General features: G+C 40.4%; 1 protein-coding gene across 4 annotated transcripts in view; it reads left to right on the forward strand.

Moving 5' to 3' along the window:
- ehmt2 (euchromatic histone-lysine N-methyltransferase 2) overlaps positions 1–23,962 on the forward strand; it is a 24,440-nt gene extending 478 nt beyond the window's left edge. For 2 of the 4 annotated variants that reach the window (XM_012870441.3, XM_021320411.2), the window contains exons 2-28: positions 2,041–2,110; positions 2,200–2,349; positions 3,101–3,330; positions 3,419–3,491; positions 5,041–5,114; positions 5,213–5,329; positions 5,432–5,482; positions 7,075–7,162; positions 7,437–7,523; positions 8,418–8,554; positions 9,108–9,251; positions 10,410–10,726; positions 10,810–11,040; positions 11,289–11,371; positions 12,308–12,414; positions 12,501–12,623; positions 13,008–13,109; positions 15,226–15,330; positions 18,704–18,858; positions 18,956–19,123; positions 19,214–19,358; positions 19,458–19,535; positions 20,349–20,464; positions 20,984–21,070; positions 21,159–21,237; positions 22,996–23,171; positions 23,262–23,962. In XM_012870441.3, the coding sequence (XP_012725895.2) occupies positions 2,041–2,110; positions 2,200–2,349; positions 3,101–3,330; positions 3,419–3,491; positions 5,041–5,114; positions 5,213–5,329; positions 5,432–5,482; positions 7,075–7,162; positions 7,437–7,523; positions 8,418–8,554; positions 9,108–9,251; positions 10,410–10,726; positions 10,810–11,040; positions 11,289–11,371; positions 12,308–12,414; positions 12,501–12,623; positions 13,008–13,109; positions 15,226–15,330; positions 18,704–18,858; positions 18,956–19,123; positions 19,214–19,358; positions 19,458–19,535; positions 20,349–20,464; positions 20,984–21,070; positions 21,159–21,237; positions 22,996–23,171; positions 23,262–23,442 (3,474 nt within the window). In that variant the 3' untranslated portion in view covers positions 23,443–23,962. The remainder of the gene's footprint in view (positions 1–2,040; positions 2,111–2,199; positions 2,350–3,100; positions 3,331–3,418; positions 3,492–5,040; positions 5,115–5,212; positions 5,330–5,431; positions 5,483–7,074; positions 7,163–7,436; positions 7,524–8,417; positions 8,555–9,107; positions 9,252–10,409; positions 10,727–10,809; positions 11,041–11,288; positions 11,372–12,307; positions 12,415–12,500; positions 12,624–13,007; positions 13,110–15,225; positions 15,331–18,703; positions 18,859–18,955; positions 19,124–19,213; positions 19,359–19,457; positions 19,536–20,348; positions 20,465–20,983; positions 21,071–21,158; positions 21,238–22,995; positions 23,172–23,261) is intronic. The other 2 variants (XM_012870443.3, XM_012870444.3) reach the window with 2 other exon arrangements.

Raw genomic sequence — 23,962 nt, forward strand, 5'->3', positions numbered from 1 at the left:
AGGCGATCCGGCGTCACAGTCCTACTGACAGGATCATACTTTGTTTTATTTCTAAACATAGCAATCTTTTGTTTCATGCAACAGTCTGCAGATGTATTAAAAATAAGATAGAGGACGTTTTATTTCAACAGGTTGTCAGAAATGCTTTCTTTGCAGACACGATTACTCATGCCTTGTGATAGTCATGTTCAACAACTTTATTGTAAAGTTAATTGAGTTCAGTAACTGAGCTCACTGAATGAAACACATTAAAAAGATTAATTATACACATACTTATTTGTGTTATTCGTGATGATTTTCTGCTTACGGCTGATGAAAGCACATTTAAACTTAGAATATGACATCAGACTAATAAAAAAACAAATATTTTAACACTGAAATTGAGTGAAATGAAAAGTGTTTTTTTTTTCAACTTGCTTAAAGGTTATTAAAATAAAAAAAAAAATACCTTTATTGTCAAACACAAAGAGGAAATTGGGGCGTGACAATGGCAATTTATTTCCAAAAGGAACTTTTAATCTGACAGTCCACCGTCATCAGAACTCATATGCTTATTTATCGAATATTACTGTATGTAAAAAAAAAAAAATAAAAAATAAAAAAAAAAAGTAGTTTAGCATTGCATGCATGGGTATCATATCACTGGGTGCAAAAGGTAAAATTCTTCGCACTTTATACAATAAAATCAATATACTGCTTATTAACTAGTAGCAAACAACAAAGCGAGTGTTTCTCTGGGATAGTGAGCAGATAGGTTGGAGAAAGAAAAAAAACCTGCTAAAATAAATAAATCAGATGAATCGTATAGGTGCAATCATATAACGTGGATATTTTTAGTTGTAAAAATTTTTAATTGTTGTTCTTCTTTTGGGATGCTGCACACACGTAAGTAAATGACCACAGCTCCCCTCGCTGTCCTCTGCAGGACTCTCTCGTTTGCATATTTCCACTTCCTTCTCTTTTGGAGAAAAGGTTTTCTCGTTGGGTACAATTATCTATCTTTCTTCACAATTGTACACCACATTGTGTCGATCTTTAAAATAAAATTCCAATAGAATATCTTTACGTTTGTGGTTGTAATGTGACAATATGAGGAAAAGTTCAAGTGGTATGAACTTACTTTTGCAAGCCACTGTAAATACCCTGAATTAGTCTATGTACAGTAAAACGCACACGCGTTCACACATGAAGTTTTTATATTTGGTAGCGATCGTTTTATTTATCTCGGAGCCACAGCTTACCTACGATTTTTGCTGTAATTTGTGAACAAAGCACTTTCTCCATAAACTATATTTAAGATATAAATAATGATGCTCTGTTTAGTCGAAATTGGCTGATTTCCCCTCGATGGTGGCTAATCTGAATGTTTCTATCCCGCCTGTTTACGGTGCGCCTCAAAACTTAAGAGTCAAACTAGGGCTGGACGATAATTCAATAACGATATATATCGATCGATAGACGTATATCGATGATAGAAAAAAGGGGTCAATAAAAAGTTAAATAGACAAACATTTTTCTTTCCTTTTGCATTTTAGCCATGTAGGTTAATATTACAGTCATTACATCCTCCCAACCAATCATAATGCAGACCCAGGAACGCTCTGCCACTAAGCTCCGCCCCCTTCAAAGAGTTCACAGAGCAGGCTCTCTTTTTTATAATCTTGCAGTTTTGGTAAAAAGTTGGTTGAATAAAGGGTTGAGTTTGAATTCAGTGTTACGCAACAGCATAAAAGGGCCAGGGCTACACTTAAAATATATGTTTTGAAGTTGTAGATAATTATCGATATCGATCAATATGATTTCTATTTTATCAACATGCTTTTTTTTCTATATCGTCAAACCTTGTTTTAGTCTCAAAATGCATCAGGAGACTGCTTACGCTTTCATGCTCTTTGTGTTGGGTTTCATAAAACCCAACGAAATATTACCAAGCTATTTAGATTGGGGTTTTTCAAGAGAGGACAGACTAGAATAAAAATGTGAAATTTCAATACTAATATATAAATTTGTTGAATTTGTCATCTTCACGTTCTGTCCCAGGAGGCCCCGGACCAACATGACCCAGAAACGCCGACAGAGTCATCAGCCGGACCCAGCGAAGTCAAAGAAGGTAATCGGATTGTCGGATATTGAAGAAATCTGTGACGTTTGACCAAAGAATAACAGAAACGACCTGGAATGTTCCCCGGGTTCCCGCAGCCCCCGCCACGTCTGCAGCCACGGTGGAGCCCGTAGGCGGTGCGCTGTCGTCGCTGACGTCCAAGCAGCCGGAGAAGGACATGTCTGACGCTGCCGATGACGAAGAGACGTGGTCCCCTCCTTCTTCGCCGCTCAGCAAACCTGCTGCAGGTGAAACTTGGATGTATTTTGGTTCTGACATGAGATTGCTGAACTGAAATGGACCGCCCTGCCCCTCCCCTGTCCCTGTCCACCTCTCACCCAAGTGTGATTACTGGTTAAGTTTGCTCCAGGTGGAGAACGCCCCTGTCTCTTTATTCCATCTGCCATACAGACAATCTTTTTTATTATCTCACAATGTGGAATATACAGCGTGTCAGATCATTTTCAGTGCTTTTCACAGCATTTATGTCCGTCCATTCCTTTCTACCTTTTTTAGGGTTAGTTTTGTTGCATTTCTGCCAATTTCATACACACCTGCGCCTCACCTGAGCCATTGCAACGAAATCCCATCCAGAAACGTAATTGACGACGCAAACCTGCATGACAATAAAGACTGCCCATCTCCAATTCAGCTCCAGATTTTAAATAATTTATTGTTTTTTAAACTTATCTAGAAAGGACGACGCATCTTAATATGATGAAGTCGCCAAAGGAGGGACGGAGCGGGCCTGGGCACAACTTTTTAATTTAAAAAAAAATAAAAAATTCAAAACGAAGATTACTGCATTGCTGAAGACTAGAACAGTGGAGGAAGACTTTCTATCTAAAACTTTAAGTTTCTGTTTTTTTAAAAGAGATTCTTTTTGGTTTTGAGGTTGTTGTATTTGCCAGTGGCTGACTGCTCTAACTGTATTCAATATAAGAAAAACCAAAATCATCAAATCAAAGATTTAATGGCTTAATTTTTTATTTTTTACAGGTCATGCAGCTAAGTCCATTTCGTCCATGTCTCCTTGTCCCTACTCGTCCTCGCCGCTGTCGCCGGGCCGAGCGAAGATGAGCATCTCTGGGCCTTCTACCAGTAAATCCAACCTCCCTTCAACCTCCTCTTCCCCGTCTCCCTCCGCTCCGTCCACTCCCTCTGCCTCCCCGGGGCCGCACAAAATCCACCGGGCCCGGAAGACCATGAACAGGCCCCCGTTCGGCCAGGTGAGAAGGAGTTGGGTTGTATTTAAAGTTTTTTTTTTTTTTTATGTATTTACCTTGACTTTTCAGGATGATTTTTGTGTGATTTCAGATGAATCACGCTGATCCTCCTGCTGTGTCTGGGACTCCTTCAGGATCTTGCCTCTCTTCTGACTCTGAAACCGGTTGGTAGCTTTAGTTTATTCATATGTATTTCTAGAGTTCTGCCTAAGTCAGGTCTTTCTTTTTGATGTGGTTAAAAAATGCATATCATGGTCAATAAAACACAGGTTTGCTTTGAAACAGGTTTGCTTTGTTAATTTTTAAAATAGAAATAGTTACATTAGACGTTCATGGGAAATAAATGCTAACAGCTTGATGTTAGTTCAATCCTTTATAACAAAACAGGGTCTGGTTACCTGTATATTCTTGTTTAAGAGGGTCAGTAATTATGTAATAAAAAAAACTTTAAATAAAAACTTTACATAAAATGGGGCGTATCAGGCTCCAGTCGCAGTCTGGAAATATAGAAGGTTTAAATATTTTTGCAATTCTTGATAAGCATGATGGAGAATGTAAAGATATTTATATGTAAATAAAAACGTTTGTTTTCTATTTTATGGTCTAAAGGTTGTATCTGTATATCTTATCTGTTAATCCGTTCTCTATCCTTCCATCCATTTATCCATCCATCCATCCATCCATCCATCCATCCATCCATCCATCCATTTATCTATCCAGTTATCCATCCATCCATCCATCCATCCATCCATCCATCCATCCATCCATACATCCACCCAGTTATCCATCCATCCATCCATCCATCCATCCATCCATCCATCCATCCATCCATCCATCCATTTATCCATCCAGTTATCCATCCATCCATTTAACCAGTTATCCATCCATCCATCCATCTATCCAGTTATCCACCCATCCATACATCCATACATCCATCATCCATCCAGTTATCCATTCATCCACCCATCCGTTTAACCAGTTATCCATCCATCCATCCATTCATCCACCCATCCATACATCCATACATCCATCATCCATCCAGTTATCCATTCATCCACCCATCCGTTTAACCAGTTATCCATCCATCCATCCATTCATCCATCCATCCACCCATCCATACATCCATCCAGTTATCCATCCATCCACCCATCCGTTTAACCAGTTATCCATCCATCCATCCATTCATCCATCCATCCATCCATCCATCCATCCATCCATCCATCCATCCATCCAGTTATCCATTCATCCACCCATCCGTTTAACCAGTTATCCATCCATCCATCCATCCATCCATCCATCCATCCATCCATCCATCCATCCATCCATCCATCCATCCATCCATCCATCCACCCATCCGTTTAACCAGTTATCCATCCATCCATCCATCCATCCATCCATCCATCCATCCATCCATCCATCCATCCATCCATCCGTCCGTCCATCCATCCATCCAAACTTGAGACTCTCAGATAATGTTACAAAAAATATTGTTTTTAATTACATTTATTTTTTTCAATTAAAAACCTTTTTGTTACATTGATGTGACCCTGAAGCTATTTTTGCTTGATTTTATCATAGGTGCATTATTGTATCATGTGACTCATTATTTATTCTGTGTTACAACCCTTTGGTCCTGTGGGTGTTTAAGGTGCTCCATAATTAAAGCTGGAATGGTAAAACTAAAGCTGTTACTGCTTGTCTTGTTTCTAATAGCTGCTAAAAAGATGAAGCTATCCGAGGGCGTACCTGAGACATGTGAAAAAATAGCAACCAAGGCTCAAACTGCAGTAAGATGATCATCTCTTAGCTGATTTTAAAAGTTTGGGTATATTTCTTCTCCGGGGTTCATTTTGTCGTTCTTTTTTTTTTTTTTTTTACACTCTAGGAGGAGAAGTTGTTTCATAAAAAGCAGGAGTCTGGTACAGATGCAGCTTTGGGGAAGAGCAGAACCTCCTTAGGGAAGTCAGCTGATGATGGAAGCCACTTTCCAGACTCTGAAAAGGTGCGTGCCGGTACCACATTACTGCCAATTCATTTAAATCTGTCAGGTATGTTATGAGTAGAAGAAGCAAAGAGTCCTAATTTGCTTGTTTGTGGTTTTTAGTTGGAAGGTGGAGGTGAAGAGAGGCCGCAGACAGCAGACCCAGAAGATCAGGTGAGTGATTTTACCTCTTGAGCTTTGTAAATATGTCCCTTTTTAGTTATAGCAGCAATAATCTTTCACTTTGTTTAGTTAGACGTCTTACACCAGTCCAGCTGTGGATAGATTTGATGCTTTCTTGATATCAGTTGATATTTTTTCCCTTTTCATATCTACAAATTTATATTATACAAGTATAAAACCAGCACGAATACCGTTCAAACCTGCCAAAGCATTTTTTGGAGCAGATGTTGGTCCATAACAACTTCTCAACATAATACGATTATTCTTGAAAAAATCATATGTCAAGAGCAAGCAACTCAAGCTCTTTTAAGACTGATTCTTTAAACACTAAATTCTCATCAAAGTTGTTCCGAATATAAATCGCAACTCCACCCCCTTTTCTTGGACAATACATACTGTAACCATGCTTATCTCTCACAGGTTTCGTAAGCCAGGTTTCGGTTAAAAGGATGATATCGGCTTTTGTTGAGTAGATCCATCCCTTTATCAAGTCTAGCTTTTTTAACAGGCTCCTGACATTTATGTGTATTAGTCCGAGAAAAGTTCTAGATTTAAAATCTGCTGGGGTGTCTCACTGTACTGGTATATCTGGGCCTGGATTAGTCTCCACATTCCCTGATAGCAATAAGAATAATACAATTAAACATTTAAGGCTGGTACTACAACCTTTTACATCAGAGACACAGCTTGAAAGACAAGTATTAGTAATAGAAGGGATTGCCGAACAACAAAAATACCTAATCAGAACAATAAGACAACTTAAATGAAGTGACTTGTCAGATTTAAACAACCACTTGGATGTGTGAAAGGACACTGCTACCTTTTGGTCATATAAAATTATTATAAGGGTAGCTCTGTAACAGACAAGTCATATTTTCATGGCTAAGCTTATTAATTTCTGTCCCGGCTGGCATATACTGACTGCTAACAGAGAAAGAAAGGAAGAGAAAAAGAGGAGGCAAAACGTTGGAAGGGAGAAAAGGTGACAAAGATAGAGCAGAGGAAAACGGGAGCACAAGATAACATCCTCGGAGTCTGCGTCTACAACTGCAGAGAGAGATATAAAAAAGAAAAAGTAACACGGGTACAAACAACCAACGCCTTGATACCATCACTGAAAAATATACAGTATTGTTTAATATAAGATGTATGTAGTGAGAGTCAAAGCTAATTATAGGGTTTTCGGTATAGAAGTGAATCTGTAAGCACCTGTAGGTGTTTGTAAGAGTTATACATAAGAAAAATGCTCAGTAGTGGTTGTGAGGAGCCAAAGTGGGGTTGGGCTCCACAGTTAGTGGAGACCTGAGATGTCCCAGGAGAGGGGGCAGTCCAGAAGCCAACCTGACAAATAGACAATCATACGTTCCCCCATAATGCCCGAACATGCGAACACTCATAACCATACACTCAATCTAATAATACACGAGAATAGACGCTGTACACACACTCGCACTCACGTCACACATCCTATACTCCCAGATCCAGGTACCGATACCCCAGAAGAGGGGCATCCAGCCCCCCAGACCCGGGAGGCGGCGCCCTTCACCAGGGTACTTATGTTCTTTTCTTATTCTGACCTGCAGAGTCTGGAGTCCGAGAGAAGGTCTTCACAGCCGCTGTCGGATCAGGACAAAGACACGATCACCGTTGATTTGGTGCCAACAGAGGAGGGTGAGTGACGATACCTAAAGAGCTTTGTTCTCCAGAACATCTGTGGAAAAATTACTTTGCTTTTTCGTCCGATTGAAATGTTTTGGTTCTTCAAACACATTTAAACGTCAACAAAAATAACCTGAGTAAATGCAAATTAATAAATAAATAACTTAAAAATTAAATAATCTATTTAATGCAGTGTACTTCGTATCTCTCCCCCCCCCCTTTACATTTGCTGAAATATGCATGTTTGTTTGTTTCTTCTTTACGTTTAAATGTGTTTTTCTTTCAGCAGAAAGGTCTGGGGAATACACAGAAGTTCCTTTGGGTGCTTTGGACATCGCTGCTGCCGACAGCCTCACTCTTTCTCCTCCTGCGGGTCAGATTATAGCGGTTACTGTCTCTTTAAATTTTGGACCAGATCAACACACCTTTTATTTAAAGCTGTTGGAGAGCATTTCTGGATACCTTATTTTATTAGTTGTTAGAGTTATTCAGATTTGATTGATTCCAGCGAGTCTTTATGGAGACAAAGAATAAACCACACTCTTTTAGATGTGATTTATGGAATTATATGTGCTGCACAGATTGGTGAAAATGTTATTTAACAATCTTCACAGTCACAATTCTTTAATGTCTGTTTCTTTTTTTTTTAAAAATTGGGAAAACTCATCTTATTTTAATGTATAAATTAGGGCTGGACGATAATTCAATAACGATAGATATCGATCAATAGACGTATATCGATGATAGAAAGTAAGGGTCAATAGAATAACAGTTTTCTTTCTTTTGCATTCTAGCCATGTAGATTAATATCACAGTCATTACATCTTCCCAACCAATCACAAACGCAGAACCAGGAACCAAGCCCCGCCCCCTTCAAAGAGTTCAGAGAGCACGCATTCTTTTTTCTTTTTTAAAAAAGTTGCAGTTTTGGTAAAGGGTGGAGTTTGAATTCAGTGTCTTTGTGTTCTGTATCTAAAAATAAGCCACTTAACAACAGCATTAAAGGCTCAGGGCTGCATTTAAATATATATTTTGAATTTGTTGATAATTATTGATATCGATCAATATGATTTTTATTTTATCAATATGCTTTTTTTCTATGTCGTCCAGCCCTAGTATACATTGGATAAAACATGACTGTATGAGATAAAAATAAACAAGATTAAGCATTATTTAGAGTAAAAATATGTGTTTTTTTATTGTTATAAAGATTATATGTTTCAGGTATATATTTTTTGTGCTTTAATGTGAAATGCCGTTACTGCAGAGGGAAGCGAAGCCGGCGACATGGAGCGGCTGGAGGAGCTTCCTCTGTGCAGCTGCAGGATGGAGGCTCCTCGGGTCGACAGCACCAGCCAGCGGGTCAGCAGACAGTGCATGGCCACGGAGAGCCTCAACGGAGAGGTGCGTCCTCTGGCTCTGCAGGGGGCCTCCATACAAAACGTCATCATTTACATTTTATGTTGATATATGTGCAGTCAGTGTTGCAGAGATAATAAAAACACTTAAAGTTCACTCCATCAAACGCCCGTCACGAGAACACTTTGCGGACCCCCTTATTGGTGCTGAAATGCTATTTCTGTTGGTCAACATGGACTTGGCTGGAAATAAGTGAATAAGCAGTCCATTGTCCAAAGATATAGAAAGAAGTGCCCAAAATAAACCAAAGATTAGAAGAACTTCTGAAACATTAGAAGTAATATGAAGAAATTAAGAATAGCAAGACTTGAGCACTAGCCTCTATATCCATCTTCAGCTGCTGAAAACTGGAATAAAACCAAAATCGGAAGTTAGAGTAATTAATCTCTTTCTGTATCAGGAATTATTTTTTTTTTGACATGTTTAATTCATCTTAACCAAAATCCACCTTTTTATGTTAGCGTTTCAGGCCCTTTTCCGTCATTAAAAGGCTTAAATCCAATCTACTTGTTTCTCTCCCGCTGTGTTTTGTGTTTAGCTACGAGCTTGCACCAACTGGACCATGAAAGCGGAGACGATGCGGCCGTCCAGTCGGATTCCCCTCATGGTGCTCTGTGACGTCCATCGCTCTCACATGGTCAAACACCACTGTTGTCCCGGCTGTGGATACTTCTGCATAGCTGTGAGTGTGAACCTGTGTGGGTGGGCTTTAAAAACGGGGTCCGTTTCGCCATAAAGATGTTCCTTCTTTAAAAAATTAAATCCAAAAAAAAAATGTTTTACATATTTTACCATGTATTTTCAATTTTATTCCCTAAATTTCCTCTAAGAAAAAACAGAAGTATTTATCGGGATTTCTACACAGAACAGTTCACTATTTAATTACTATTTAAGCTACCAGGCATGTTTTCTGGGTGACTGGAGCAAGTCTGAGTGAACCCACAGGTTCATGAAGAGAACATGAAAATCCCACACTGGAATTCAAACCAGAACCTTCTTGCTTGAAGTGAACAGCCTCAATCACCGCTCTGCATTGATAATTCTCCACTTTTTTCTTTATTTTTTTGCACAAATGTTGCATATTCTTCACCATTCATTTACCCATAAATTAATCTGCTATCTAATCTGTCCATCCATCAATTAGTCCATCTAGTCACCTTATTCAGGAAGTCAGGGTGGGCGGTTCCATTTTCTGTCTCGCAACTTCCGGTTTGCTAGCTCTACTGTTTTGCTAATAGTTCTAGCCTTGGTTGCTGCTCTGGGCTGTGAACGGATCATCCGCAGCCCATTCATGGTGGGCTTTATTTTTGCTGCGTGAGGAATGCAGTGCGTGTGAAGTCAGGGAAATGCGTGCGTCTCACGGTGTGAGAGTTGAGAGTCCTGCCCTTGGATGAGGCAGCTACGTTCCCCTAGAGCTTTTTAACCCACGTACATATTCCTTTTTTCCCTTGTCACTTTCTCCATTTTCTGATACTGACAACAACGGATTGAAGGCTCCCCGGAAGTGCTAAGACAAATCGGATGTGCCGCTGTTGAAAAAGTAGGCGGGGCGTGAATAGATGCGTTGGTCCATCCATTGAGCCGTCAGTCCATCTTTATCCACATGTCCTGCTTTACAGGCTGTAGTTTTTTGCAGGTTCAATGTGTAAATTCACAGTGAACTTTTGTTTTTTTTTTGGCCTTTAAAACTGATTTTAAAAATCCGTTAAGACAAGTGTGAAATTTAACATGGAAAAATGTACATAACCCAACATTTTACCTTAACGTCACTTGCTTGCTTGAATCTCCTCGTTCTTCATCACGTCTTCCTCTCTGTTTTACATGTTCCTTCCTCTTTCAGGGCACTTTTCTGGAATGCTGCCCCGACCAGCGGATCGCGCACCGCTTCCACCGCGGCTGCGTGACGGTGCTGAGCGGCGGGCGCAGCAAAGCCAACGGCGGCGGGATGCTTTTCTGTCCGCACTGCGGCGAAGACGCCTCGGAGGCCCAGGAGATCACCATCCCCTCCGCGGCCTCGACCTCCGCAACCACCGTGGTCACCATGTCCGCCTCCTCTACAACAACGCCCTCGCTGCCGCCATCTGCCCCGACGGCGCCCTCTCTCACTGCCTCCACAGGGGGGATGAAGGACGGGAAGATGCCTGAACGACCTGTCAGGTAAGGCAGGAAGTGAGGCGGACAGTATCTACTGATTTGGAACGTTTACAGGAAAAACGTACGACTTTACCTTGCCTTCTTAGCGCTCGAATGCGGAGCCACGGCTTGGTAACTCCTACAGTGGAGCAGCAGCCTCCCCAGCCCGTACCCTCAGCGACGACCGTACCTGCTGCACCGCCGGCGGAGGAGGGAGTGGACAGCGTGGGGCCGTCGCTCTGCATGCCAAACGGGAAATCAGTCAGCCCAAGCGCGCTACCACCCGGGCCCAGCAGGGCGGCGCTGCAGAAGGCAATCCTTACGCAGGAAACAGAGAGGTCAGAGAAGATTAAGGGGCGGCATGAATTTAGTTTCTAGAGACGTGTTAACAGTACATCTTTGGCCTTTTAGAATTCAAAAGTTTCTATATTTTAACCGTCAAACATTAAATCTGTTGAATTGAGGTAAAGTTGTTTGCCTGTCACACACTAATACATTCATGAAAATACTCGGCCCTTTAAATGCTAGTTGTCATTTACTTTTTAAATGAAAAAACTCTTTTTCCTAAAACTTTTTTATGCACCAGGAGAAAGAAACTGAGGTTCCACCCGCGGCAGCTGTATCCCGCTGCAAAGCAAGGAGAGGTCCAGCGAGTGCTGCTGATGCTGAGTGAGTGGCAGCATATCGAACGACAAGCTTTGTAAATGGAAAATAAAAGAAACAGATAACATAAAATGTAGTTATTACATAAAACACCCATTAGAATATTGGGGGTTCACGCTCTGTTGGCTAAGTGACTTCTTTTTTTTTGTAGGGTGGATAAGTTTTCCCCTCCACTTTACTTTCCATTAATATCCCAGAATACCGCTTTAAAAGCCAGCTTCTGTCTCTCTCAATTTTTCACTTATCTACCCATCTTTCTGTCTCTCTTTTTGTGCTTCTGTCTCTATAATGTATCTTTATACATGGTTATAGTTTTAAAGATACCCGCCTTTCTTTCTCTCTACTTGTTCATTCAAAGCCGGTGGTATTTTTGTAGGACATCTGAAAATGACCATAGAGCCGTTTACATGTTGAGAGCGTGCCGCATTGAGCGTCAATGTTTATAATAATAATACTCGAGTTTAAGCAGATCTGATCAGGATCATATTTGTATTAGGCAAACATTCTCGTTTTTTGGCAAAACCGTACAGCCCTAGCTCAGTGTCCCATATAAAACAATTAGATATGAAGACTTCTTTGCGGCGAGCAGTTAATAGCATGCTATTAAAGCTGTGCTAAACTTTCAAATAAATAGATTTTTATTTGCCGCTATGTAGAAAGGCTAATAATTTTTTAATAAAATTAACTGCGAACACGTACAGGTGTTCAATAATTTACTAAATGCTGTGAATTTTGGGGCGGGTGGGTATTTTTGGCAGGAAACACTGCATTAGTCAGTTATCCAACTATGTTTTATGGGCAAAGCTTCATCACATTACAGTGATTCTCAGTTTCTCAGTGGAGTAGTAATGCAAGCGATGCAAGCGAGGCTCTCTAAACTGGAAACCAAAGCCAAAAAAAAAAGTGCATTCTGTTCACTTTGGGTCTCTGTCTCTCTGTCAGTGGAGGGCATCGATCCAACATACCAGCCTGAGTCTCAGAACCGACGTTCAGCTCTTCACGCTGCGGCCCAGAGGGGTCTGCTGGAGGTCTGCTACATGCTGATACAGGTAAATAAATCATCACGGGCAGCCTGGTGGTCGTCTTCAGACATCAGGACTTCAGTCTCCTCATGTTGTGCATCGTACGGTGATAGGCTGGAGCTCAGGTGGACGCCAAGGACAAAGACCTGAGGACCCCCCTGCTGGAGGCTGTTATCAATAATCACGTGGATGTGGCTCGTTACCTGATCCAGAACGGGGCCTGCGTTTATCACGTCGTGAGTATCTGTCTCTCCTCAAAGGGGGCTTGTCTCACACTACAAAAGCTGAACTAAAAATAAGTCAAATTTTCTTGAAATTAGTGTATTTGTCCTTGATTTAAGCAGGTAAATAAGATGATTTGCCAATGGAATGAGATTTTTGCACTTAAAATAGGAACAACTCATCTCCACAGTCTTATTTAGAGGGCAGAATATCTAAATATCTTATTTTAAGGGTCAAAATACTCATTCCATTGGAAGATAATCTTATTTACCTGCTCAAATCAAGGCTCAAATACACTCATTTCAAGAAAATTCGACTTATTTTTAGTTCCGTTTTTGCAGTGCATTCATAGTGTTTTAGTTGGGTTTTAGCCTCCTGTGTTCGTCTTTCTTGGCCAGGAGGAGGATGGATATACTGGCCTCCACCATGCAGCCAAGTTGGGAAACCTGGAAATCGTCAACATGCTTCTGGAGACGGGGCAGGTTGATGTGAACGCTCAGGTGGGAGCAGAGCTAAACTTCTGTCACATAATCTTTTTTTATTTCAGGTTGACATTAATTTAAAAGGATTTAGGGTTATTATAGAACCCTCCACACTTATTTGCACATATTATTAAAGCTGTGCTAAACTTTCAAATAAATAGATTTTTTTATATTCTAATGATATCCCACTAAAGATCTGGGAACTCTATAACCTTTTAATTTTTCTGTGTCTGTTTTTAACACAATCAGTGATGATAAAAGTAAAGCTAGAAAACTTTGCATAACCGTCATTTGTCTATTAGACCAGCGTTTAAGCTTCTTTTTTTAACATTTTACAAGGTTGGATCATCGAGACCAGGGGTCAGCAACCTTTACCACTCGCAGAGCCATCTTTGCCCTCGGTCCAGCTAAACAAATTTTGTTTAGTGCCACAAAAGTTACACGTCTCTTTGAAACAAGAGCTTGTCTTATAGTATACTATAGGAAATTTGTTAAAAAAAAATTTAATTAAAGATGAAAAGTTTTTATTATTTAACCAACAGTATTTTTATGTTTAGGTTTAATGAATTTTCTTTAATTGGACATTTCATTTCTATAGCAAATGGCATCAAAATGATGAAAAAGCAAGTCGTTTGCAACCCATTGACAAAAAGATACTTCATTTATCTATAGTAAAATATTCTATACACCTATAGTTTCTTTCTTTCTGGAAATGTTACACATATATTGCAGAACTAAATGCATCCTAAACCTAGCAATTTTAAATTACCTTTACATTTAGAAACATTGACCATTTTTTCCCCCTGCATTTTTGGTCTAAGGTTTTAAGAGCCGAAGCTGAAAGTGTAAAAAGCCACATGTGGCTCTGGAGCCACAGGTTGCAGACCCCTGATTCAGACAGTTGGAGCTTTGACCATTCCTCTTTTCACAATCTCTCTAAATCCTCCAGAGTTCCTGGTTCTCACTTATGCTTCCCTGATTCCTCATGTTTTCTATAAAGTTACCACGGGCGAAGGTTGTTTTTAAGTCTGTTGAACCAATTCTGTGTTGGTTTGACCATATATGTTTCGGGTCATTATCCTGGCCCAGTGACTACATAAGTTTTCCTACTAAGGCAGTAAAACACATAGCCTGACTCTCGGCAGATGGGTTTTCGTTCCGCAGAGCTCCACACATCCATCAGGGGTCGCTGCATTGGAGACGTATTTCAGAAGGAGGGGCCTTATCAAAGTGGATAAACCACCTGTCCATCTTCACTGACGCACTGCTCCAAGCGCTCACATCGAAACCGAAACCATTGGTTTAACTAACAAAAGCCTTTAAATCCATTCTCTGGTGTTCTATTAAAGAATTAATATTCGGTAGATTGGACAACACTGATGAAATAGCATCATCAATGTTACAGGGTGACCTTATTTCGCTAATGAAAACCACAAACGTCTCTGATTTTGCTAAGCGGGCGGGCTTTTTCATCCAAATCGGGGTTGTCTGGTCACCGCTTGCTTCCTCGCTGCGAGACGCCATTTTTGTCTGAGACAGTCGCTTCTCTGATGTGTCACATCTATGAAAATCCAGCCCGGTGATCCTGATTGGCTCGTCCATTTTATGTGGTATTGAAACCCCTCCCAATGGCAGCGATTCCAGATGGATGTGTGGAGCCGTGTGGAGCTCAGCGGAACTACATCCATCTGGCGAGAGTCAGGTTAGCACACATCAATAATCATCCATCTAAAAAAAAAAAACTGGAATAACATGAAACAGTTTGTTTTATTGTCACTCATATCTGAAAGGAAAACTCCTCTATTATATAGATTAATCACACGTGCCATTATTTCTTGTAATTTTGATGGTTATGGCTTACAGATAACAATGATATAGATATTTTTTTTAAAATGGCTCCTACTGAATGGGGATGATGTGTATCGTCACTGAACTGACAGTTGCTAAGATAACTCCTGTTTAATATGGGCTTATAAATCTTCAGCATAAATCAATGATAATTTGTCTAAAGTACCACATTCCACGTTTTTAGTCACAGGTTTAGGTCTAACATTTCAGTCATTTGAGTTTGAAGCAATCCTAAGCACAGAGTTGTGGTTTTCCAGTTCTGAGTCTTTGTCTTTGGGAATTTCAGGACAACGGCGGATGGACGCCGATCATCTGGGCTGCAGAGCACAAGCATGTTAAAGTGATCAAATCGCTGCTGAACAGAGGAGCTGATGTGTCCATTAAAGATAAGGCAAGTGTTTACACCTAACTGGGGATGCAAGTCATCGACTAATAAGTTAATCTGAAGTTGTTTGATCTTATCCATTGACTAACGATTAATTGATAAGCAGCCATTTTGATAAAAACCCCAGAGTCTTTTCATAACATGAAGGATTAAGTTTAAAATGTGCTGAATTTTAAAAGAGGCACATCATCATGTTTTAACTGCTTATTGTGCCACCTGTATTAAAAACTGGCTGAATAAACAAAAATTGTGGTTTTCTGACACATTATTAAACGTAGACATATTTATAAGAAATAACAAAACAGGACCTATTAGGTTGCTGAATAGAAACAAATAAGTTGAATGGAATAAAATATATCAAACACTAATAATCCCCATAAATAGCTCTTGTTGTGCGGCGCGATAACCAGAAAAAGGGGATTCTGTCGGAAAAAAGGCGAGCAAAAAAAAAAAAAGTGACTTGACGTTCAAAAACAAGCCCAAGAAATCGCAACCACCGGGTCACAAAAGTTACAAGTGACTTTAGAAAAAAACAAGTTCAAAGCTTATAATAAGCGGACTAAATGCAACACTATAGCTCACATGAACAACCCTCATAGATTGTACGATGGTTTTCATTCTGCTGAGAAAAGCCACATAAACGTCGCCTACCTGCACAGGTGCTCCAGTCTCTGCTATCAGGTTTGAAGTGTTGGCTCCGTACCACCGAGGTAAATGTAGAGACCACATTTAGGTGTCTTTGTTCAGATTCCACAGTAAAGTCCTCTCGGTCACAAGCTAGTATCCAACACTGACATTTCCCTGCAATCCTTCGGGGTTTTGGAAAAAAAACTCCATATGGTCACGATCGTCATGTCAGGAGTCCAGCTGATACCAACGCAGCAGCTGTGTTTTGTTGTTGCCTTATTATTGTCTGTTGAGCCGATATTCCGAACAAATCTGTTTACTAATTGACCGATGCAAGTAAACTATCCAAGCGTTACCCCTCTGTTTATACGACCACAAGATGGCCGCGACGCATGAATCTAAATTTAGTAATTTTTCATCATTTTAGGAATGCCCTATTGGTTTAGTTGTTTGCAGGTTAAGGGGTCATTACTATTTCACATTGGCCTAAAATTGATTTGCATAGCTTTTTTTTCTTTGCCTAATAAACAAAATCACTATTTAAAAACATAATTTTTGATTTATTTGTCTAAATATTGACTTGAGTATTATAATCTCATAAATAAATGTAGGAATTAGGAAGATTAGTTACGTATGTTAATGACTAAAGGAAAAGAACAGGTGTGATTAAATAAGTTTTGATTCTTCAAACCGCTATATTCAATTAAATTAAATTAAATTTTATTTATATAGCGCCAATTCATGAAACCTGTCCTCTCGAGGCACTTTACAAAGTCAAATTCAGTCATGTTATAATATACATCATTATATTTACGATTTGTATAATGTTTGCATGTGTTAAATTTTATATTTTTGTGGATTGTCTGAAGCTCATTATACTTCCCTCTATGGTGGTGCAAGAGAAAAAGCTCAAAGTAGCACAAAGCAATAAGCTGTAGATTAATTCCTGTGCGTGTCCCGGCTGTACCGGCAGAACCACCTGGACTTACTTCCTGCCTTCAGCAAGGCAAGGCAAGGCAAGGCAAGGCAAATTTAGAAGTGCTTTACATGATTAAAATATAGCAAAATAAAACAGAATAAAAGCAAGTAGGAATAAAATGTAGATAGAAATTAGAACAAAGAAGTGGTGATTCAGTTTAAGTGGAACAGTCAAAGGCAATCCTAAACAAATGTGTTTTTAATCTTGATTTAAAAGAACTCAGGCTTTCTGCACTTTTACAATTTTCTGGAAGTTTGTTCCAGATAAGTGGAGCATAGGAACTAAATGCTGCTCCACCTTGTTTAGTTCTGGTTCTAGGTATGCAGAGAAGGCTGGAGCCAGAAGACCTTAGTGGTCTGGAGGGTTGATGCACTGATAACAAGTCTGTGATGTATTTAGGTGCTAAGCCATTCAGGGATTTATAGACTAACAGAAGTATTTTAAAGTCTATTCTCTGAGATACAGGGAGCCAGTGTAAGGACTTTAGAACTGGGGTTATGTGCTCTACTTTCTTAGTCTTAGTGAGGACGCGGGCAGCAGCGTTCTGGATCAGCTGCAGCTGTCTGATCCACTTTTTAGGCAGACCTGTGAAAACACCGTTGCAGTAATCAATTCGACTAAAAATAAACGCATGGATTAGTTTTTCCAGATCCTGCTGAGACATTAGTCCTTTAATCCTGGAAATGTTCCTCAGGTGATACAGTGTTTGGCTTGTGAGCCTGAAAGTTCAATTTTTGTCTTTCATCTGATCAGAACAGATTCTTTGTCATATTTGCTATGTCCCCTACATGGTGTGTGGCAAATTGCCAAAATAATTATTTTAATAATTAAGGTTCAGGTCTGAGTCCATCACTACTCCCAGATTTCGGGCCTGATTTTCAGCAGGCTCCTGGAAAGTGACAACATAACCGGATGTGAAAACACAACTCGGCATAATCTATATGTCTGGCTTAGGGTATGAGTCTGCAGTTTATGCAGTGACATTAGAAACTAGGAGGGATGCGATGCAACTTGTACTTGTAAGCCGCTATTTCCAAGTTCCGGGTCGAAGAATAAACCTGAATGTCCACCAAAGTCAGAACTAATGTCAACGGACCAACTGTGATTCACATAGTACTGTAAAAAAATCAACTCTGTTTTTTGAGCGTATTCTGTATTCTGTATTCTGTTTGCATACAAGAAACCGTCAAACAAAAATTAAATAAGTAAACAAATACATACATTTAAAAAGTAGAGGCAGTGCATGTTTTATAGAACATTTCTCTGCATACTTTGTATCTTTTTAGGTTTGTCCGCCCCCTATTGTGATGTATAAAGGAAAACACTAGTTTTCAATGTGTGAAATTAAGAGAAATACGTTGTTATTTTGGTAAGAATAGTCTCATCTCTGACCACAGTATTAAAAGGGACAGCGTGTAACTAATTTGACTTTTAATTAGCAAAAATCAAGTGTTGCTTTTATAAATACACATTCTGCCAAAGTCTAACAACAATCACATCAAAAACAAAGTTGTTCTCATAACTTTATAAATACAAATGTGCCGGTGCACCCCCTGGGAGACGCCATTTAAATATTTCTGCCAACAACTACTTAATTGGGAGGTCAGTAGTGGTCTTAAACATAGTCTATCATTGGTTTGGTCTTGGACTTCATCTTGTCTCTGAGACTTGTTAGGAGTTTTTTTTTTTGACTTTGACAGACTTTAGGAGTGAAAGAGAGCACGGCTTAAAGCTGCCAGTGTATTAATGTAGAGGTTGCTGTTTGTGTTGCAGGAGCTGAACGTGTGTCTCCACTGGGCGGCGTACGCTGGAAACATAGACATAGCAGAGCTGGTGTTGAACGCCGGCTGCTCCCTCTCGTCGGTGAATATGCACGGAGACACGCCGCTCCACATCGCTGCCAGAGAGGGATACTTGGAATGCGTCACGTGAGTTTTACCGTTCAAGGAGCAGCTTCCCACCTCCTGACGATTAAACTTTGCATTTTAGCGGCTTTTTCTTTTTTTTTTTTCCTGCTTTCTGCAGATTGTTTCTGTCGAGGGGTGCAGATATCGACATCATGAACAGGGAGGGAGACACGCCTCTCTCCCTTGCCCGGCCCGACACGCCCGTCTGGGTTTCGCTACAGATCAACAGGAAGCTGCGGAGAGGAATCGCCAACCGACTGATTCGGACGGAGCGAATCATTTGCAGGTACGTCTCGTCGCGGTTTGACGTGACTCAGTTTTCTCTCTCGTGGTTCTTTGAGCCTGATCGGCTGTGATGATTCGGTGTCGGCTGCAGCGACGTCGCTCAGGGCTACGAGAACATACCGATTCCCTGCGTGAACGCGGTGGACGACGAAGGCTGTCCGTCGGATTATAAATACGTCTCAGAAAACTGCGAGACATCGGCAATGAACATAGACCGAAACATCACACACTTACAGGTGATCTCACTTTATTGTACATTATTGGTGTGTAAACACTTTGGTTTAGTGCTTTTGCTTCAATAAATGCAACATTTCCGTTAATTTCTTTGTCTCTAGCACTGTAGCTGTACTGACGACTGCTCCTCCAGTAACTGCCTCTGTGGGCAGCTGAGCATCCGCTGCTGGTATGACAAGGTAAATAGCTGCTATAAATCTGTAGGTAATTTATCAGTGAGAATGCTATACAGCATTCTCACTTACTGTTTTCCTGGGTTTTCTTTATTATTATTATTCCGTTGGCGTCTAACTACTCCCGCATACTTCAACCAATTTCAACAATTTTGGTGTCAAAAAGTTTGGCTCGTTCCCGGCATGCCTGCTATGACTCAAGGTTATGCTAACTTTTACACTTTTTAAAATATTTCACTTTTTGTGCAATTTTTTTGGCTGTTCCCATTGAAATCAATGCAAATTGCTTCAAATTCTTCACATTCTTCCTATACTTTCAATTCTTCTAATTGTTCTTAATCTTCAAATTTTACACATTTTTCAAATTCCTTCAAATTTTTTGAAAATTTTCAAATTTCTTCAAATTCTTCAAATTTCTTCAAGTTTCTTCAAATTCTCAAAATTTCTTCAAATTTTTTACATTCAAATTCCTCAAACTTTTTTCAAATTCTTCAAATCCCTTCAAATTCTTAATTTTTTTCAAATTCTTCAAATTTGATTTCAATGTTTTCTGCATCTTCTGCTCAATCATTCTGCAGATTAGCATTCTCACTCGCTGTTACGCAGGAACACCTTTTTCTAGTTTAGAAAATAATTCTTCTAAGCACATTTTAGTATTATCTTCAGACTGCCTGGCAGGCTTCATGCTTGGTGTTTTTACCTTAACCTTTTCTGTGATTCTTAAAAGAACCGAACCATTCCTCAGAATGATCATAAACAGTCTATAGGTTCATTTAACTTTTATATTTCATGCATTTATTTCCCCCTTTCTGTCCGCAGGACCAACGGCTGCTTCAGGAGTTCAACAAAATCGAACCTCCTCTCATATTCGAATGCAACATGGCGTGTTCGTGTTACAGAACGTGCAAGAACCGAGTGGTCCAGGCAGGCATAAAGTAAGGCTCACTGACGATGTCTCAGATTCCTAATATACGGGTTTCCTAGCAAACAGCAACATGTCTCTTTTTTAAGCGATAAAAAGCTTCCTACGCAGTTTTAGGAAGTCTGGGGAAAGGATAACGTTTGATTGAAGAATTTTACACATCTGGATAAGTATTTAAGAAAGAAATCTCAGGGTGGAAAGATGTTTGTGATTGTCAGACAAAGAATTCAACCATTTTTCTGTCAGCCTATGACGTTTGTCCATCCATCTGTCTGTCAGTGTCTTCATTCATCTTTCTGTTCATCTTTTCATCAGTAATTTCCATCCATCAAACTGTCTATCAGACATGCATCGGTCCAGCTATAACTTCATCCATTTATCCATTTAAATTCAGTTTAGTTTATCTTATATACAAAAAAAAAATTACAGTAATTGCTTTCTCATGGCACTTTACGAAAATCCGCATCCACATCAATCTATCTATCCACCTTTGGCTCCATCCATCTGAACCCCCTCGCCTCTCGTCTCTCAGAGTTCGTCTGCAGCTCTACAGGACGGAGAAGATGGGCTGGGGCGTTCGAGCGATGCAGGACATCCCCCAGGGCAGCTTCATCTGCGAGTATGACGAGTATTTCTGCTGCCGCTCATCTGGCTGCCTTCCCTTTTTAAGAAAACACGATTAAACGTTTTTCCCTCTTGTGACGCAGATACGTCGGGGAGCTGATCTCTGACGCTGAAGCTGATGTCCGAGAAGACGACTCCTACTTGTTTGACCTTGACAACAAGGTAAACTAGAAAGAACAGTAGAGTTATTATATGAACAACAAAGCAATCAACATGTGAAGAGATCTAAGTTTAGATGTAATTTTGAAAAACCAGGAGGATGCAGTTTCTGCTAAATATCTCTCAAAACCTTCCTCACAGTTTCAGTCAACACAGTAAGATTGTTGGGTATACCGGTACTAATATGGTACCGGGGTTCTGCCAACAGCAACTTTGTCGCTAGATTTAGCAAGTTTTCAGACCTCTCTAGTGACTTTTTTTTGTCAGAATAGCGACAAATCTAGCAACTTTTCTCTGTGTTGTTGGAGACTTTGGTGATAACACGAAAACGTATCGATCGGTCTGCAGTTTACTGCTTTTTGCGAGCAGTAAGTGCTGCAGCGAGTCCTGCCACTCCCACCTTCCAAGCACTGAAGTCAGCAACTTCGTCCTGCTGCTGCCTGCAGCCCGGCTGCTGAACGCGCCATGAGGAGGAGACCCGTTCCGCTGCGTGTCCACGTTTCAAATGAGTCACAGGTGCAAATCTGCCGCTGATCCAGCCCTGGTCTACAAAGCAGGACGTTAATATAATTGTTTTTTTAACTGAACCGTCATTGCACTAAAATAAATCTCTGCTTAAAGGCAAAGAGTAATCTTTCTCCTGCATTAAAACATTCGGCTCGGGCTGTGTCTGCAGTTTTTTTGAGCTAACCACTTCACGTCTGATCTTGATAACTATCGAAGCTTTTTTCTATAGAAGCATATTTTTCTGGTAATATCACGACTTTACTCTCGTATCATCACCGCTTTATTCTGCCATTATTGTGACTTTGGTCTCCTAATTTAAAATGGTTTAATTATGGCTTGATTCATCCATTTTTGACTGAGTCATGATACATTTTGTGTTCTCTTTTTGTTTGAAAAAGTGTCGACAACACTAGAACACGGAATCGGTATGTTAAAACCGTGTCGGGGATTATTTTAGATCGTCTCAAAAGATTTGCTTTCGCGATTCCAAAGCACTGACCTGTAGACGCGGGCGAAGGCCAAAACAAAGACGGTGGGTGTACGTTTCCCATCAAAGATACAGAGATATTTGTTGAGATGTGTCCTGCAAATGAAATATTATTCACTGGGGAGTCTGAGCTGCTGTCAGAATTAACCGCTGTAAAAGTTAGGGGCCGCGGTGCAGTTAGAGCATCAATATTAGAGCTGTGCATAAAAATGGATACAAAGATTAATATCGATGTTTTTAAAGACGATTTAATATTGAAATTATGGGTTTCCGTTTCAATATACCTCCCAACCACTAGGTGGCGTTATTACATCGCGCCAATACTGTTCACTGCGAGGAAGTGCAAGTGAGACGGATTTGCGGAACGGCCGACATGATTTTAGAAGCGCCTTCGTCCCTAAAAGCAGACGTTTGGGCACATTTTTGGTTTCTGTAATACATTAAATGATTTGAACCAAATCCACTTTATCTTCCTGTTAATATATCAGTGTTTAATAAATTTAACATAAATATAATATTTAGTTGGTTTTATTGATTGAATGACTCTGGAGCATTAATTTCAAAGTAATAAATATCGATATTGGGGTCAAATCAAGCTGAGCTACGTATCGAGAATCGTATCGAATCTGCTCATCCTAGATGATTCCCAGCCCTAATCAATATAAATGTTAAGTTTAGGAAAAGGTGACCGTATCAACCCCGACTCGAGCACAAGCTTCACAGTGAGCCGTTTGTTTGACTCTGCGTTTGTGTTTATTCCTCTGAAGGACGGCGAGGTGTACTGCATAGACGCGCGTTACTATGGCAACATCAGCCGCTTCATCAACCACCTGTGCGACCCGAACCTGATCCCGGTGCGCGTGTTCATGCTGCATCAGGACCTGCGGTTCCCTCGCATCGCCTTCTTCAGCTCCAGAGACATCCTGAGCGGACAGGAGCTGGGGTGAGAAGCTTGTCCGCGTCTCCTGCTGTGCAAAAATAGTTGTTTATTTATTTCAAGACGAGACTCACCTCCCAAGATGTTCGTGTTTAGGTTCGACTACGGCGACCGTTTCTGGGACATCAAGAGCAAGTATTTCACCTGTCAGTGTGGATCCGAGAAGTGCAAGCACTCGGCCGAGGCCATCGCTTTGGAGCAGAGCAGGCTGGCTCGGATGGAGGCCTGCTCAGAGTCGGGAGCTGACTGCGGCATGACCATGATGGGGAACTGTTAAAAAAAAAAAAAAAACACTCACAGCCACCGGGCCTTCAGACTGAACCCCACCCAGTTTACAGGCGCACACGCAGTCGACAGCAGACGCGGGGTTTGCCAGTTGTGGTGCTTTTATGTTTTACGTTTTTTTCCTAAAGCTGTCACTTTATTGTGTTCACTATTGCAGAAATCATAACCTTTAAATTTAAAAAAGGACCAGAGGTAAAACGGTTTCCAGACGTTTTTGTTCTGTTTGTACTTGTGTTGGTGTAGCAGAAGACGAATCAAAGATCTGTGCTGGATGCCTTCATTAACCATTTATATGTGGTTATAAAGTCCTTCGTTTGCACATTTCCTGTAGTGCCAACAACACAATGCATTGTGGCAAAAACGTGAAGCGTCAAACTGAAGGCCTCTCTCGACTCATAGGGGAACTAATCGTGTCAGTTTGTGGATGAATGCTTGTTGTAGTTTAGTTGTCTTTATTTTTTATACATGTTTCTTCTGTCACTTGTAGTGAAATAAAACAGCAAATGACTTCA

The sequence above is a fragment of the Fundulus heteroclitus genome, chromosome 13 (genome assembly GCF_011125445.2).
Source record: "Fundulus heteroclitus isolate FHET01 chromosome 13, MU-UCD_Fhet_4.1, whole genome shotgun sequence".
NCBI lineage: Eukaryota > Metazoa > Chordata > Actinopteri > Cyprinodontiformes > Fundulidae > Fundulus > Fundulus heteroclitus.